Source organism: Cherax quadricarinatus, chromosome 69 (genome assembly GCF_038502225.1).
Source record: "Cherax quadricarinatus isolate ZL_2023a chromosome 69, ASM3850222v1, whole genome shotgun sequence".
Lineage (NCBI taxonomy): Eukaryota > Metazoa > Arthropoda > Malacostraca > Decapoda > Parastacidae > Cherax > Cherax quadricarinatus.
Genome location: NC_091360.1, coordinates 16,589,377 through 16,607,669, shown reverse-complemented (window position 1 = coordinate 16,607,669; position 18,293 = coordinate 16,589,377). Strand labels below are relative to the sequence as shown.

The window sequence follows — 18,293 nt, the reverse complement described above, 5'->3', positions numbered from 1 at the left end:
TCACTCAGAAGCCTCTTCACTTCTTCCTCGGTTGTGTGCACTGTGTATAGCACTTGGTGGTGTGCCCCACCTCTCCGTCTTTCTGGAGTTCCTTCTGTCTCCTCTGTGAACACTTCTTTGAATCTCTTGTTGAGTTCTTCACATACTTCACGGTCATTTCCTGTTGTCTCTCCTCCTTCCTTCCTTAGCCTGATTACCTGGTCCTTGACTGTTGTTTTCCTCCTGATGTGGCTGTACAACAGTTTCGGGTCAGATTTGGCTTTCGCTGCTATGTCATTTTCATATTGTCTTTGGGCCTCCCTTCTTATCTGTGCATATTCGTTTCTGGCTCTACGACTGTTCTCCTTATTCTCCTGGGTCCTTTGCCTTCTATATTTCTTCCATTCCCTAGCACACTTGGTTTTTGCCTCCCTGCACCTTTGGGTAAACCATGGGCTCATCCTGGCTTTTTCATTACTCCTGTTACCCTTGGGTACAAACCTCTCCTCAGCCTCCTTGCATTTTGTTGCTACATATTCCATCATCTCATTAACTGGCTTCCCTGCCAGTTCTCTGTCCCACTGAACCCCGTTCAGGTAGTTCCTCATTCCTGTGTATTCCCCTTTCTTGTAGTTTGGCTTCATTCGTCCTGGCCTTCCTGCTTCTCCCTCCACTTGTAGCTCTACTGTGTATTCGAAGCTTAAAACCACATGGTCACTGGCCCCAAGGGGTCTTTCATATGTGATGTCCTCGATATCTGCACTACTGAAGGTGAATACTAAGTCCAGCCTTGCTGGTTCATCCTCTCCTCTCTCTCTTGTAGTGTCCCTTACGTGTTGGTACATGAAGTTCTCCAGTACCACCTCCATCATCTTAGCCCTCCATGTATCTTGGCCCCCATGTGGGTCCAAGTTCTCCCAATCGATCTCCTTGTGGTTAAAGTCACCCATGATCAGGAGCTTTGCCCTGCATGCATGAGCTCTTCTGGCCACTCTAGCCAGTGTGTCAACCATCGCTCTATTGCTCTCGTCGTACTCTTGCCTTGGCCTCCTGCTGTTCTGTGGTGGGTTATACATCACTGCTATTACCACCTTGGGACCTCCAGAGTGAAGTGTTCCCACTATGTAATCACTTTCTTCTCCGCTATCTCCTCTCTCCAGCTCATCAAAATTCCAGCGATTTTTGATCAGCAACGCCACTCCTCCACCCCCCCTGTTCCCTCTGTCTTTCCTCAGGATTTGGTATCCCGTTGGAAAGATGGCATCTGTTATCATACCTGTAAGCTTGGTTTCTGTGAGAGCTATGATGTCCGGTGATGCTTCTTTGACTCTTTCGTGCCACTCCTCCCACTTATTTGTTATTCCATCAGCGTTTGTGTACCATACCTTCAGTTTCCTTTCCAACACTGTGGTTTGGGGGGCCTGTGAGGGTGGGAGACCTGGTGGCATACTGTGGGATTCTATAGCTCGGTGTTGGGTGGAGGCTGTGGGTATGGATTGTAGTGTGTGTTGGGATGGTGTGATAGGTTGTATGGTTCTGAGAGTAGTTGTGTGTGTGCTTGCCCTTGCTGTTCTGTCCTGCTCTGACTGACCTCTGCTGATTCCCTCCTTGTCTCTTTTCCTAGCTCCTTTCGCTTTTTTTCCTCTCCCTCAGCTGCTGTCGTTCTGATTTTGTTCTGTCTCTGTCTAGGAACACCCTCTTGTACTCTTCCGAGTATTTCAATCGTGGTTTCTCTTGGAGGATCCTGTTCCGCACTGTTTCCGTCCTGAGAATCAGCTTGATTGGTCGTTTTCTCCCCTTCGAGTACCCCCCTATTCTCTGAAAATTTACAATCTCGTCCATCTCTTCACCTATTTCCGTGATGATTTTCTCAATCTCCTTTCTTTCTTCCTGCTTCCTTTCAGTGTGTGTCCTTTCCTCTCTCTCCTGAAGCCCATGGATAAACACTGATTTTGCCCTTTCTTCCTCCCATTGCCTCACCCTCTGTGACTCTGGATCCTGCCTGTATGTGGTCAGTTTCTCCCTTGATTTTTCCAGTGGCTCTTGATAGCCTTGTTGTGCCTCAGCATTCGACCTATCACCCTCTCCATCTGCAACCAGCTGATCTTCCCTTTCACTCCTTGGTCCTCCTTGGCAGATTGATGTGACCTTAGCATAATTCATAATTCCTTCCTTCCTGTTCAGCCTCGCAGCTTCATATGCTGTGTCTTCTCTGGTCACTGCCCCTGTAACTCGCTTCAGCCTATTTATCTCAACTTCTAGGACCCTTATCTTGGCTACTGCAGTTTCGACTTGTGCCTCCCAATTCTTTTTCTCCTTCTCCAACCTCCTTTCCAATTTCACAGAGAGCTCTTTCTCCATTTTTTCAGAAAGCTCTCCTAATTTTCTCTCCCACTCTTGTTCCATCCTTTTCCACTGCTCCTCCATCCACTCCTCCCTACCCGAACCATTCTCATCTGATCCTTGGTTCCTGCGAGTCCCCACCATTTTTTTTTTTTTTTTTTTTTTAAGAGTAGGAGAGGGGAGAGTGTGTGTGTGTGTGTGTTTGTGTGTGTGTGTGTGGGTGGGTGTGTTTGTGTGTGTGTGTGTGTGTATAAACATAATTTTGGGATCAAGGAATTCCAATTCAGATTTAAAATTTCATATTTACACCTTTTTTGTTATACTTTTTAGTAAAAAGGAAGAAGAAAATTTTAGAAATTATTAAATTTAATATTTTATTAATAAAATAAAATACATAAATACAATAAACAAAGGTAATTTCTAAACATCTAAACAATTATAAATGAATTTATTTCTTAAACTGCCATCTATCACATAACTGCACAGTTACAACACTCTACAAACATACTTTGAATAACATTTACATCTAATAGCAACACAAGTTGTATATATACATTGTACAAGAAGTTCAGAAGGCACTGTATTAAGTCTGGCGAAATCGTAATAACCCGATTACAAACAAATCAGGGAACGGGGAGGGGGGTGGGGACTGAACCATGGTAAGTGAGTTTGAAGACTCACCATGGGTTTATTCCTCACTCGTTCCCTGACTTGCAGTGTATTAAGACATAGTTCAGCCTTCACAGTAATACAACTTGATGTTTCGTACCTCCCAAAATCTGTTGGTCGTAGACCTTTGAATCCAAGGGCAGAGCGCCTTTAAGAAAGTGATAAGGGCTCCCAAAACACAAAACAATCTCTTAACTGTACTTTTCTAATGTAGAAAGTTGAAGGCGGAAGTTCTGACATACTTTGGTGAGTGTCCAGTGAAGATCACAGGACATCAGATGTCTTTCATTTACCGAGTGGATATAAAACTTGAACAAGTTGTTCCTCTAGTTTATCCTGTGTTTCCCGAGACACAATTGTGTATTTTGCAAAATAAAGTAAAAGCCTTTCAGGTGGTGCGCTGCAGGCAGGGAGTTTTGTTCCTGCTTTGTTTGTGACATTACAGCCTGTAATGACCTGTCTTTTAACTAGATTACTGTAAATTGTAGTTCTAAGATGCTTTCCAAGCTTGTGAAGTGGTACATAGCGCACTGTGTCCCACTTCTGATCTAATTCACCAAAATCTTTGGTGAAACCTCAACGTATCGAAGGAGGAGAGCAACTACAACAGTCAGTTAATAACACTATGAGGCATTTACTGTTTATTCCGGCATATAAGGCGCACTTTTATATGAGACATATAAGACGATGTTTCCATATAAGACGTAACGTTAGTAAACAACTACTGAAGCGTAACCCAGTGCCTACCGTTGACCCTGACTTTGAGCATATAAGGCGCAGGCTGATTTTTCAAGACCTTTCGTGAAAAAAGTTCGTCTTATATGCCGGAAAATACGACAACTCCCGAGTGAGCAACATGGAAGGGATGGCTTATCATTCTAACATCTGCTATTTCAGTAGAGATGTGAAGTTCAGGGCAGGTTTTAGTCTCATAATTACTAAAGATATGTACATCCCTGGTAGCAGTGTCATGAAAGACAATGACACCAGGGATCTTGAAGATACCGGTGGCCTAGGCTGGCTTGAATCACCTGAGCCTCAGGCCTAGGGCACTCTGAACAATGTTACGAGCTGCTGAATGTGAAAAGGTGAACGGTTTAACAATGCCTTGCTCATATAATCTCTCTAATTCTAAAATTCAATATTATATAAGTCTGAACAATAAAATGGTATAAAATACCTAACATTATTTAAGCCTAACTAAGATGTGAAAAGAGAGACTAAGTCTTCCTTATTCCTAATATCAGTGGTTAACTGTCCTTTCACTATAATGGCTTTCATATGACATTTTATTGAGGCAACGTTTCGCTCCCTAGAAAAGCTCCTGGGGAACGAAGCGTTACCACAATAAAATGTCACGTTAGTTGCATCTGTGTCCTTTTATCTAACATATTGTCGGTAATTTCACCATAACTTCTATAATGGCTCCCTCGTTTCCTACTCACCCTGCCATTTGTACAGCGTAAATTTGTCAAAAATGAGAAAATGGAGGTAAGTGATCCCAGAAATTTTTCGTAAACACTGCCTCTCCTTCCTGCAGGTGTCCCAGGCGCAGCCAGGCGATAGTGAGGCTCCAGTGTTGACCTACGACACACCGCTGCGCCAGGAGGCACACCAGTACCAGCAGCAACAACAGCAGCAGCAGGTGTCAGAACCATCATGGAGTGGAGGAACCACTAGTGATGGTGACCCGGCGCAACACCCTCTCCTGGGTCCACAGTTCTTCCAGTAAGTTACTACACCACCACCAAAGCAACTTATAGACTCTTGCAAGATTTTTTCTTTAACCTTGATTCGTGTATGTGTGTTTATGTGTTCTTATTTGTAGTTGCAGGGGTCGAGTCATAGCTCCTGGCTCCGCATCTTGCCGCTTGCCAGATTTACTTCCTCATAGCCTCATAGGCCCCATCGTACCTGCTCTTAAAACTATGCCTAGAGTCTTCCTTCACCTTCAAGGGAGTCACAGAGATGTCAGGAATACTTTCTGACATCCCTGTGCCTTCTTTGTATCTTCGATTCCCCACCTGTGCCCCAGGGTATCTAGTTCCCGCCTCTTAAAAAGCCTATCCCTGTTAAGCCTATCAATTCCCCTGAGAAGTTTGTATGTTGTTATCATGTCTGTCACGAATCTTCTCTCCTCCACTGTTGTTACATTCAGTTCGTTAGCCTCTCCTAATTCATAATCCTTAGTTAGAGATATTAGTGTGTAGTTCAGTGCCTTGTGTCTATGTCCCAATGTTATGTACTGGAACAACATTCACATTTTTCAATTTTCTGGCTCTTGTTCTGATAAGAGAGAGATTAGTAATAATATTAGGTAGAATTACCGACAAAATGGGAGGTAAATGGACATAGATGTTCTCCAGGAGCCATGTTAAGCCGTTACAAAACAATACAGAAACATATATTTAACAGAAAAGAGATTGGCTGTATATCTTTACTCCTGTGTTACACAATGGTTCTATTCCTCTCAGCACCCACTGAGTTATGTTATCTGGTCCCATCACTTTTTACCATCAGCCTCACTAAGTAACTTCACGACTTCTTTTGTTGTGCTGATTTTTCTTAGCACTTGTTGATCTGGTCTTAATGCAGTGTTTTCTGGTACCCCACCACTTTCTGTTTTAAAAATCTCAGAGTCTTTGCCAGTTTCTTCACATCCTGGTAATTGAGACACTCGTGCAAAAATTGGGAACCTCTATTCTGGAAATGCTTCTCCAGCCAATGGCTTCATAAAAACTTCTCAGTCATTCTCCCCATTCTTCTCCTTCAACATTATCTTTTGGTACCTCTCATATGTTTTCTTTTTCCTTCGTGACTGTGACGTAACTCGGGTCCTGTTATGGCCCATGATGCTATGTTATTTTCAAGTTGCATGTCTGCTTCTCCATTCCTCCACTTATTCTTCTTATTCGTGTCTAGTTCTCCTACCTTGACATTTGATTTGCCATTTATTCCTTATTATCTCTCTAGCTCATTTTCTTGATCTCTCTGCATCCCTGACTGAGACATGAGCACACACTCTTCTGGTTTCTTTTCTTCATTGATACCAGTTTTTAATTTGATTCTTGGCACTGTAGTTCAGGCACCTCCAATCACCTCTTGTAGTCTTGGCACTATGGTTCAGGCACCTCCAATCACCTCTTGAAGTCTTGGCACTGTGGTTCAGATACCTCCATCATCTCTTGTAGTCTTGGCATTGTGGTTCAACCTTCATCACTTCTTGCAGTCTTGGCACTGTGGTTCAGGCACCTCCGTCACCTCTTGCAGTTTTGGCACTGTGGTTCAGACACCTCCATCGCATCTTGTAGCCTTGGCACTGTGAATCAGGCACCATCAACACCTCTTATAATCTTGGCACTGTTGTTCAGACACCTCCATCATCTCTTGTAGTCTTGGCACTGTGGTTCGAACACCTCCATCACCTCTTGTAGTCTTGGCATTGTGGTTCAGACACCTCCATCATCTCTTGTAGTCTTGGCACTGTGGTTCGAACACCTCCATCACCTCTTGTAGTCATGGCACTGTGGTTCAGACACCTCCATCACCTCTTGTAGTCTTGGCATTGTGGTTCAGACACCTCCATCATCTCTTGTAGTCTTGGCACTGTGGTTCAGACACCTCCATCACTTCTTGCAGTCTTGGCACTGTGGTTCAGGCACTTCCGTCACCTCTTGCAGTCTTGGCACTGTGGTTCAGACACCTCCATCACCTCTTGTAGTCTTGGCACTGTGAATCAGGCATCATCAACACCTCTTGTAATCTTGGCACTGTTGTTCAGACACCTCCATCATCTGGAAACATAAACACATATGCAGTTTAATGTGATCCTTTATTGACAACGTTTCGCCCACACAGTGGGCTTTTTCAAGTCACACACAGATCTACCATGGGTGGAAGGTACGGGAGTATTTATAGTCAGGTTCAGAATGTTGAGGTCAGGTGAAGAATGCTGCATCTGATGATCTACCGGGTGGGATTATAGAGTTTTGGGTAGCTTGGCAGGGGTATTGGACAAGTTGTGAGTAGACCTTCTGCAGTGTTCTATGTTCTTATGTTGGATAGCGATGAAGAAGTTTCTTGGCAAGTGGTTCAGCTATGTTATAGAAGCCATTGTTCTCGTTGAAATTGTTGGTTATAGAGATAAGCGATGATTCCAGGATTCTTCGGTATTGAGTGTTGTCTTCTGTGGCGATAAGTCTTGAGTTTCTGAAGTTAATTAAATGGTTGTGTGAATTGCGATGTTGTACACAGGCATTCCTTGTATCGTCAGTCCTGCTTGCGTATTGGTGTTCTGAAATACGTGTTTGGAGGTCTCTTGATGTTTCGCCCACGTATAATTTGTTGCAGTCATTACAAGGGATTATGTATACCCCTGCAGAGGATGGAAGCTTGTCCTGTCTACTACTGGTGATGTCCTTGATGGTCGTAGTTGTGGAGGTAGTGTTACAAAAAACGCGATTCTAAAAGTTTAGAGATCTCCAGTGAATACTAGAAAGGACTGCCCTTCTAGCATCCAGCCTGTTACTGGGTTTTCGTAACAAGTAGTCAGTATCCTTGTCCAATTATCCATTAAAATTCAGTATGGTTCAATAGTGCTTTAGGATTACAACTGGTAGGCTACTAACTAGAGAAATTAAAAATTTAATAAATTTATTAAGTCTATGAGTTGTCTAGAGGTATATTATCAAATTAAATTAAATCACAGCAATCAAAATAAAATCAATCTCTCGAGTTCAATATTATTGTGCTGAAAGCACATATCACATTTATAATTCTTAAGTACCGTCAGGTACATTAACATTTAATAAGATATTACAAATATGTACAAGTAAGTGTGTGTATGCGGGTAAGTGCTCTTAAGTAGTTAGCTATGTCTCAAGACTCGAATAAGACTTAAACAAGTGACTGACAAAGTCCTCAAATAAACTAACTTCTTGACCGACTGGCAAGCCGAACAGTCTGCTTGAACAACAAAGAATGCTAAGCCCAATAGCAATGCAATATCAAGCGACTGCGACACAGAATCAGGAACTGGGAAATAATATAACGACACTAAGTAGGGACCATCTGCAGATCCTCCACAAAAATTACAAAACTCCCATAATACTGAATCTATGTTCAGCATAGGTAAAACTGTGACTGTGACAATACACAGGAACCAGTACAAAATTAGGTCAGAAGCTATAGCTAAGGACCTGAGATGTTCAGAGTGTCTAAGCGACACACAACCTCAGTACAACGTCGAAAATCACTAAGTCTATACAATGTTCTGTGAACAGAGTTCTACAGAACTAACAAGAATAATGAGACACAATCTGTCCAACCACCAAGCGAGTCTAGAGCAGACTGACTACTTCACGAGAGGTGAGGGCACCCCCCCCCCTCGATCACGTGATAGCTACGTGGACAACTGCAGCTCAGAAGCCGGCAGTATAACGAGCGACAAGCGATAATTACAGTAGTTTGACAATCAAAACTAACTGAGCACATTTTATATACATCCTAACAACATAAGCTAAATAACAATACAACAGTCAAATAATAATATAAAGTCATACATTTACGATTTAGCTATTATCGCAAATATAAGCAATATAAAATTAAATGAAAAGGTAATATACATTATATATACATAATAATCATTGTAACCCATTCAGGGGTTGCAACAGGTAGATACTTGGAATGATGTATTGGAAAAGATGTTGGAAACATGTTTGGCAATGGAGTTGGTGGAGAGGACTATGTATCTCTTCTCGGCAGTGTCTTCTCTGGGCGTGTTGAAGATGTTTAATGCCCGCCGTCTGCAGTCTCTGATGAAGTGACGAGGATAGTGGAGTTTAGAAAATACTTGTTCAATTATAGTGCATGCTTCCTCAAGGAACTCATTGCTGCAGATTCTGAGTGCGCGCAGGAAGAAGCCTATAATTACCCCACGTTTAGTTTTGGTGTCGTGGTGAGAGTAGAAGTGGAGAAGATCGTTTTGGTTGGTTGGTTTTCGATAGACTTTAAAACGAAGTTCATGGTCAGTTTTGCAGAGAAGAACATCAAGGAAAGGAAGAGTGTTGTCGACTTCTTCTTCAAGTGTGAACTGGATTGAGGGCTCGACCTGGTTGAGCTTGTCTTGGAGAGCTTGAACGTTGAAGCGCCTGGAGTTATGAGGAGAATGTCGTCATCATAACGGAGCCAGGTGACAGTCGAAGGAATAATGGAGAAACGCTCGGCTTCCAGATGTTCCATGTATAAGTTCGCCAGGACGGCACTGAGTGGCGAGCCCATGGGTAGACCAAAAGTCTGTTGAAAGAGGTGATTTTCGAAAGAGAAACACGTAAAGCCGACACAAATTAACTACAGAAACTCAAGACTTATCGCTACAGAAGACAACACTCAATACCGAAGAATCCTGGAATCATCTCTTATCTCTATAACCAACAATTTCAACCAGAACAATGGCTTCTATAACATAGCTGAACCACTTGCCAAGAAACTTCTTCATCGCTATCCAACATAAGAACATAGAACACTGCAGAAGGTCTACTCACAACTTGTCCAATACCCCTGCCAAGCTACCCAAAACTCTATAATCCCACCCGGTAAATCATCAAATGCAGCATTCTTCACCTGACCTCAACATTCTGAACCTGACTATAAATACTCCCGTACCTTCCACCCCAGGTAGATCTGTGTGTGACTTGAAAAAGCCCACTCTGTGGGCGAAACGTTGTCAAACAAGGATCACATTAAACTGCATATGTGTTTATGTTTCCAGTGTGTCGGTATTTTATACCATTTATTTTCACCTCCATCATCTCTTGTAATCTTGGCATTGTGGTTCGAACACCTCCATCACCTCTTGTAGTCATGGCACTGTGGTTCAGACACCTCCATCACCTCTTGTAGTCATGGCACTGTGGTTCAGACACCTCCATCATCTCTTGTAGTCTTGGCACTGTGATTCAGACACCACCATCACTTCTTGTAGTCTTGGCACTGTGAATCAGGCACCATCAACACCTCTTGTAATCTTGGCACTGTTGATCAGACACCTCCATCATCTCTTGTAGTCTTGGCACTGTGGTTCGAACACCTCCATCACCTCTTGTAGTCTTGGCACTGTGGTTCAGACACCTTCATCACTTCTTGTAGTCTTGACACTGTGGTTCAGGCACCTCCGTCACCTCTTGTAGTCTTGGCACTGTGAATCAGGCACAATCAACACCTCTTGCAATCTTGGCACTGTTGTTCAAACACCTCCATCATCTCTTGTAGTCTTGGCACTGTGGTTCGAACACCTCCATCACCTCTTGTAGTCATGGTACTGTGGTTCAGACACCTCCATCACCTCTTGTAGTCTTGGCATTGTGGGTCAGACACCTCCATCATCTCTTGTAGACTTGGCACTGTGGTTCAGACACATCCATCACTTCTTGTAATCTTGGCACTGTGGTTGGGGCACCTCCATCATCTCTTGTAGTCTTGGCACTGCAGTTTAGGCACCTCTATCACTTCTGGTAGTCTAGGAACTGTGGTTTAGGCACCTCCATCACCTCTTGTAGTCTTGGCACTGCAGTTTAGACACCTCCATCACTTCTGGTAGTCTTGGCACTGTGGTTCAGGCACCTCCATCACTTCTGGTAGTATTGGCACTGTGGTTCAGGCACCTCCGTCACTTCTGGTAGTCTTGGCACTGTGGTTCAGGCACCTCCGTCACTTCTGGTAGTCTTGGCACTATGGTTCAGACACCTCCATCACTTCTGGTAGTCTTGGCACTGTGGTTCAGGCACCTCTACTTCTGGTAGTCTTGGCACTATGGTTCAGACACCCTCATCACTTCTGGTAATCTTGGCACTGTGGTTCAGGCACCTCCATTACTTCTGGTAGTCTTGGCACTGTGGTTCAGGCACCTCTACTTCTGGTAGTCTTGGCACTATGGTTCAGACACCCTCATCACTTCTGGTAGTCTTGGCACTGTGGTTCAGGCACCTCCATTACTTCTGGTAGTCTTGGCACTGTGGTTCAGGCACCTCTACTTCTGGTAGTCTTGGCACTATGGTTCAGACACCCTCATCACTTCTGGTAGTCTTGGTACTGTGGTTCAGGCACCTCTACTTCTGGTAGTCTTGGCACTATGGTTCAGACACCCTCATCACTTCTGGTAGTCTTGGCACTGTGGTTCAGACACCTCCATCACTTCTGGAAGTCTTGGCACAGTGGTTCAGGCACCTCCATTACTTCTGGTAGTCTTGGCACTGTGGTTCAGGCACCTCCACTTCTGGTAGTCTTGGCACTGTGGTTCAGGCACCTCTACTTCTGGTAGTCTTGGCACTATGGTTCAGACACCCTCATCACTTCTGGTAGTCTTGGCACTGTGGTTCAGGCACCTCTACTTCTGGTAGTCTTGGCACTATGGTTCAGACACCCTCATCACTTCTGGTAGTCTTGGCACTGTGGTTCAGACACCTCCATCACTTCTGGAAGTCTTGGCACTGTGGTTCAGGCACCTCCATTACTTCTGGTAGTCTTGGCACTGTGGTTCAGGCACCTCTACTTCTGGTAGTCTTGGCACTATGGTTCAGACACCCTCATCACTTCTGGTAGTCTTGGCACTATGGTTCAGACACCCTCATCACTTCTGGTAGTCTTGGCACTGTGGTTCAGACACCTCCATCACTTCTGGAAGTCTTGGCACTGTGGTTCAGGCACCTCCATTACTTCTGGTAGTCTTGGCACTGTGGTTCAGGCACCTCCACTTCTGGTAGTCTTGGCACTGTGGTTCAGGCACCTCCATCACTTCTGGTAGTCTTGGCACTGTGGTTCAGACACCTCCATCACTTCTGGTAGTCTTGGCACTGTGGTTCAGGCACCTCCACTTCTGGTAGTCTTGGCACTGTGGTTCAGGCACCTCCATCACTTCTGGTAGTCTTGGCACTGTGGTTCAGACACCTCCATTACTTCTGGTAGTCTTGGCACTGTGGTTCACACACCTCCATCACTTCTGGTAGTCTTGGCACTGTGGTTCAGACACCTCCATCACTTCTGGTAGTCTTGGCACTGTGGTTCAGGCACCTCCATCACTTCTGGTAGTCTTGGCACTGTGGTTCAGGCACCTCCATCACTTCTGGTAGTCTTGGCACTGTGGTTCAGACACCTCCATCACTTCTGGGAGTCTTGCCACTGTGGTTCAGGCACCTCCATCACTTCTGGGAGTCTTGGCACTGTGTTCAGGCACCTCCATCACTTCTGGTAGTCTTGGCACTGTGGTTCAGGCACCTCCATCACTTCTGGTAGTCTTGGCACTGTGGTTCAGACACCTCCATCACTTCTGGGAGTCTTGCCACTGTGGTTCAGGCACCTCGATCACTTCTGGTAGCCTTGGCACTGTGGTTCAGGCACCTCCATCACTTCTGGGAGTCTTGGCACTGTGGTTCAGGCACCTTCGTCACTTCTGGTAGTCTTGGCACTGTGATTCAGACACCACCATCACTTCTGGTAGTCTTGGCACTGTCGTTCAGACACCTCCATTACTTCTGGTAGTCTTGGCACTGTGGTTCAGGCACCTCCATCACTTCTGGTAGTCTTGGCACTGTGGTTCAGGCACCTCCATCACTTCTGGTAGTCTTGGCACTGTGGTTCAGACACCTCCATTACTTCTGGTAGTCTTGGCACTGTGGTTCAGACACCTCCATCACTTCTGGTAGTCTTGGCACTATGGTTCAGGCACCTCCATCACTTCTGGTAGTCTTGGCACTGTGGTTCAGACACCTCCATTACTTCTGGTAGTCTTGGCACTGTGGTTCAGACACCTCCATCACTTTTGGTAGTCTTGGCACTGTGGTTCAGGCACCTCCATCACTTCTGGTAGTCTTGGCACTGTGGTTCAGACACCTCCATTACTTCTGGTAGTCTTGGCACTGTGGTTCAGACACCTCCATCACTTCTGGTAGTCTTGGCACTGTGGTTCAGGCACCTCCATTACTTCTGGTAGTCTTGGCACTGTGGTTCAGGCACCTCCATTACTTCTGGTAGTCTTGGCACTGTGGTTCAGGCACCTCCATTACTTCTGGTAGTCTTGGCACTGTGGTTCAGGCACCTCCATTACTTCTGGTAGTCTTGGCACTGTGGTTCAGACACCTCCATCACTTCTGGTAGTCTTGGCACTGTGGTTCAGACACCTCCATTACTTCTGGTAGTCTTGGCACTGTGGTTCAGGCACCTCCATTACTTCTGGTAGTCTTGGCACTGTGGTTCAGATACCTCCATCACTTCTGGTAGTCTTGGCACTATGTTTCAAGCACCTCCATGACTTCTGGTAGTCTTGGCACTGTGGTTCAGTCACCTCCACTTCTGGTAGTCTTGGCACTATGTTTCAGACACCTCCATCACTTCTGGTAGTCTTGGCACTGTGGTTCAGGCACCTCCATCACTTCTGGTAGTCTTGGCACTGTGGTTCAGACACCTCCATCACTTCTGGTAGTCTTGGCACTGTGGTTCAGGCACCTCCATCACTTCTGGTAGTCTTGGCACTGTGGTTCAGGCACCTCCATCACTTCTGGTAGTCTTGGCACTGTGGTTCAGACACCTCCATCACTTCTGGTAGTCTTGGCACTGTGGTTCAGGCACCTCCATCACTTCTGGTAGTCTTGGCACTCTGGTTCAGGCACCTCCATCACTTCTGGTAGTCTTGGCACTCTGGTTCAGGCACCTCCATCACTTCTGGTAGTCTTGGCACTCTGGTTCAGGGTAGTCTTGGCACTCTGGTTCAGACACCTCCATCACTTCTGGTAGTCTTGGCACTGTGGTTCAGGCACCTCCATCACTTCTGGTAGTCTTGGCACTCTGGTTCAGGCACCTCCATCACTTCTGGTAGTCTTGGCACTGTGGTTCAGGCACCTCCATCACTTCTGGTAGTCTTGGCACTGTGGTTCAGGCACCTCCATCACTTCTGGTAGTCTTGGCACTGTGGTTCAGACACCTCCATCACTTCTGGTAGTCTTGGCACTCTGGTTCAGGCACCTCCATCACTTCTGGTAGTCTTGGCACTCTGGTTCAGGCACCTCCATCACTTCTGGTAGTCTTGGCACTCTGGTTCAGGCACCTCCATCACTTCTGGTAGTCTTGGCACTCTGGTTCAGGCACCTCCATCACTTCTGGTAGTCTTGGCACTGTGGTTCAGACACCTCTATCACTTCTGGTAGTCTTGGCACTGTGGTTCAGGCATCTCCATCACTTCTGGTAGTCTTGGCACTCTGGTTCAGGCACCTCCATCACTTCTGGTAGACTTGGCACTCAGACACCTCTATCACTTCTGGTAGTCTTGGCACTGTGGTTCAGGCACCTCCATCACTTCTGGTAGTCTTGGCACTGTGGTTCAGACACCTCTATCACTTCTGGTAGTCTTGGCACTGTGGTTCAGGCACCTGGTTCAGGCACCTCCATCACTTCTGGTAGTCTTGGCACTCTGGTTCAGGCACCTCCATCACTTCTGGTAGTCTTGGCACTCTGGTTCAGGCACCTCCATCACTTCTGGTAGTCTTGGCACTCTGGTTCAGGCACCTCCATCACTTCTGGTAGTCTTGGCACTCTGGTTCAGGCACCTCCATCACTTCTGGTAGTCTTGGCACTCTGGTTCAGGCACCTCCATCACTTCTGGTAGTCTTGGCACTCTGGTTCAGGCACCTCCATCACTTCTGGTAGTCTTGGCACTCTGGTTCAGGCACCTCCATCACTTCTGGTAGTCTTGGCACTCTGGTTCAGGCACCTCCATCACTTCTGGTAGTCTTGGCACTCTGGTTCAGGCACCTCCATCACTTCTGGTAGTCTTGGCACTCTGGTTCAGGCACCTCCATCACTTCTGGTAGTCTTGGCACTCTGGTTCAGGCACCTCCATCACTTCTGGTAGTCTTGGCACTCTGGTTCAGGCACCTCCATCACTTCTGGTAGTCTTGGCACTCTGGTTCAGGCACCTCCATCACTTCTGGTAGTCTTGGCACTCTGGTTCAGGTCCATCACTTCTGGCACTCTGGTTCAGGCACCTCATCACTTCTGGTAGTCTTGGCACTCTGGTTCAGGCACCTCCATCACTTCTGGTAGTCTTGGCACTCTGGTTCAGGCACCTCCATCACTTCTGGTAGTCTTGGCACTCTGGTTCCACCTCCATCACTTCTGGTAGTCTTGGCACTCTGGGCACCTTCAGGCACCTCCATCACTTCTGGTAGTCTTGGCACTCTGGTTCAGGCACCTCCATCACTTCTGGTAGTCTTGGCACTCTGGTTCAGGCACCTCCATCACTTCTGGTAGTCTTGGCACTCTGGTTCAGGCACCTCCATCACTTCTGGTAGTCTTGGCACTCTGGTTCAGGCACCTCCATCACTTCTGGTAGTCTTGGCACTCTGGTTCAGGCACCTCCATCACTTCTGGTAGTCTTGGCACTCTGGTTCAGGCACCTCCATCACTTCTGGTAGTCTTGGCACTCTGGTTCAGGCACCTCCATCACTTCTGGTAGTCTTGGCACTGTGGTTCAGGCACCTCCATCACTTCTGGTAGTCTTGGCACTGTGGTTCAGGCACCTCCATCACTTCTGGTAGTCTTGGCACTCTGGTTCAGGCACCTCCATCACTTCTGGTAGTCTTGGCACTCTGGTTCAGGCACCTCCATCACTTCTGGTAGTCTTGGCACTGTGGTTCAGGCACCTCCATCACTTCTGGTAGTCTTGGCACTCTGGTTCAGGCACCTCCATCACTTCTGGTAGTCTTGGCACTGTGGTTCAGGCACCTCCATCACTTCTGGTAGTCTTGGCACTGTGGTTCAGGCACCTCCATCACTTCTGGTAGTCTTGGCACTCTGGTTCAGGCACCTCCATCACTTCTGGTAGTCTTGGCACTGTGGTTCAGGGACCTCCATCACTTCTGGTAGTCTTGGCACTGTGGTTCAGGCACCTCCATCACTTCTGGTAGTCTTGGCACTCTGGTTCAGGCACCTCCATCACTTCTGGTAGTCTTGGCACTCTGATTCAGGCACCTCCATCACTTCTGGTAGTCTTGGCACTCTGGTTCAGGCACCTCCATCACTTCTGGTAGTCTTGGCACTGTGGTTCAGGCACCTCCATCACTTCTGGTAGTCTTGGCACTCTGGTTCAGGCACCTCCATCACTTCTGGTAGTCTTGGCACTGTGGTTCAGGCACCTCCATCACTTCTGGTAGTCTTGGCACTGTGGTTCAGGCACCTCCATCACTTCTGGTAGTCTTGGCACTCTGGTTCAGGCACCTCCATCACTTCTGGTAGTCTTGGCACTGTGGTTCAGGCACCTCCATCACTTCTGGTAGTCTTGGCACTGTGGTTCAGGCACCTCCATCACTTCTGGTAGTCTTGGCACTCTGGTTCAGGCACCTCCATCACTTCTGGTAGTCTTGGCACTGTGGTTCAGGCACCTCCATCACTTCTGGTAGTCTTGGCACTGTGGTTCAGGCACCTCCATCACTTCTGGTAGTCTTGGCACTCTGGTTCAGGCACCTCCATCACTTCTGGTAGTCTTGGCACTGTGGTTCAGGCACCTCCATCACTTCTGGTAGTCTTGGCACTGTGGTTCAGGCACCTCCATCACTTCTGGTAGTCTTGGCACTCTGGTTCAGGCACCTCCATCACTTCTGGTAGTCTTGGCACTGTGGTTCAGACACTTCCATCACTTCTGGTAGTCTTGGCACTCTGGTTCAGGCACCTCCATCACTTCTGGTAGTCTTGGCACTCTGGTTCAGGCACCTCCATCACTTCTGGTAGTCTTGGCACTCTGGTTCAGGCACCTCCATCACTTCTGGTAGTCTTGGCACTGTGGTTCAGACACCTCCATCACTTCTGGTAGTCTTGGCACTGTGGTTCAGGCACCTCCATCACTTCTGGTAGTCTTGGCACTCTGGTTCAGACACCTCCATCACTTCTGGTAGTCTTGGCACTGTGGTTCAGACACCTCCATCACTTCTGGTAGTCTTGGCACTGTGGTTCAGGCACCTCCATCACTTCTGGTAGTCTTGGCACTCTGGTTCAGGCACCTCCATCACTTCTGGTAGTCTTGGCACTGTGGTTCAGACACTTCCATCACTTCTGGTAGTCTTGGCACTCTGGTTCAGGCACCTCCATCACTTCTGGTAGTCTTGGCACTGTGGTTCAGGCACCTCCATCACTTCTGGTAGTCTTGGCACTCTGGTTCAGGCACCTCCATCACTTCTGGTAGTCTTGGCACTGTGGTTCAGACACCTCCATCACTTCTGGTATTCTTGGCACTGTGGTTCAGGCACCTCCATCACTTCTGGTAGTCTTGGCACTGTGGTTCAGGCACCTCCATCACTTCTGGTAGTCTTGGCACTCTGGTTCAGGCACCTCCATCACTTCTGGTAGTCTTGGCACTGTGGTTCAGACACTTCCATCACTTCTGGTAGTCTTGGCACTCTGGTTCAGGCACCTCCATCACTTCTGGTAGTCTTGGCACTGTGGTTCAGGCACCTCCATCACTTCTGGTAGTCTTGGCACTCTGGTTCAGGCACCTCCATCACTTCTGGTAGTCTTGGCACTGTGGTTCAGGCACCTCCATCACTTCTGGTAGTCTTGGCACTGTGGTTCAGGCACCTCCATCACTTCTGGTAGTCTTGGCACTCTGGTTCAGGCACCTCCATCACTTCTGGTACAGTCTTGTCCTCCAGATTATGTACTTTACCCCCACATAATTTATACAACACTACACACTATATAAACTACACAGTATGTACATTGTATCATCACTCACACCATATACATCACACCTTACACAAAATTGAACTTTATACTACGCACACTATGTAATAACACACAACACCTAAGATCCATTAGCACTACATACACTATATAACACATCACACACACTATACACTACACCGTACACTTGAACACGCTATACACTATATAACATACTATGTACACTGTACCTACACCCTATACACTATATAGATGCCCACACTATATAACAAGACACTGCACATCATAATAATTAAATACTACTACTACTACTACTACTACTACTACTAATAATAATAATAATAATAATAATAATAATAATAATAATATTAATAATAATAATAACAATAATAACAACAACAATAATAATAATAATAATAATAATAATAATAATAATAATAATAATAATAATAATAATAATAATAATAATAATAATAAAAATATCTTTATTTCTACAAGTACATGTACGAGGTATACAGGTTCAGCTGACATCAGTGACATACTATTATATAGAAAGTTGCTTGTTATACTGAGCATTTCCC

The 18,293-nt window shown here is 46.2% G+C and overlaps 1 protein-coding gene across 2 annotated transcripts in view; it reads left to right on the top strand.

The window, feature by feature from the left end:
• LOC128701891 (serine-rich adhesin for platelets-like) overlaps nt 1-18,293 on the top strand; it is a 354,089-nt gene that overhangs the window by 261,353 nt on the left and 74,443 nt on the right. For both annotated transcript variants that reach the window (XR_011393962.1, XM_070099856.1), the window contains exon 4: nt 4,532-4,719. Coding sequence is in view for 1 of the 2 variants with exons in the window: in XM_070099856.1 (XP_069955957.1) it covers nt 4,532-4,719 (188 nt within the window). In the remaining variant the exon portion in view is untranslated. The remainder of the gene's footprint in view (nt 1-4,531; nt 4,720-18,293) is intronic.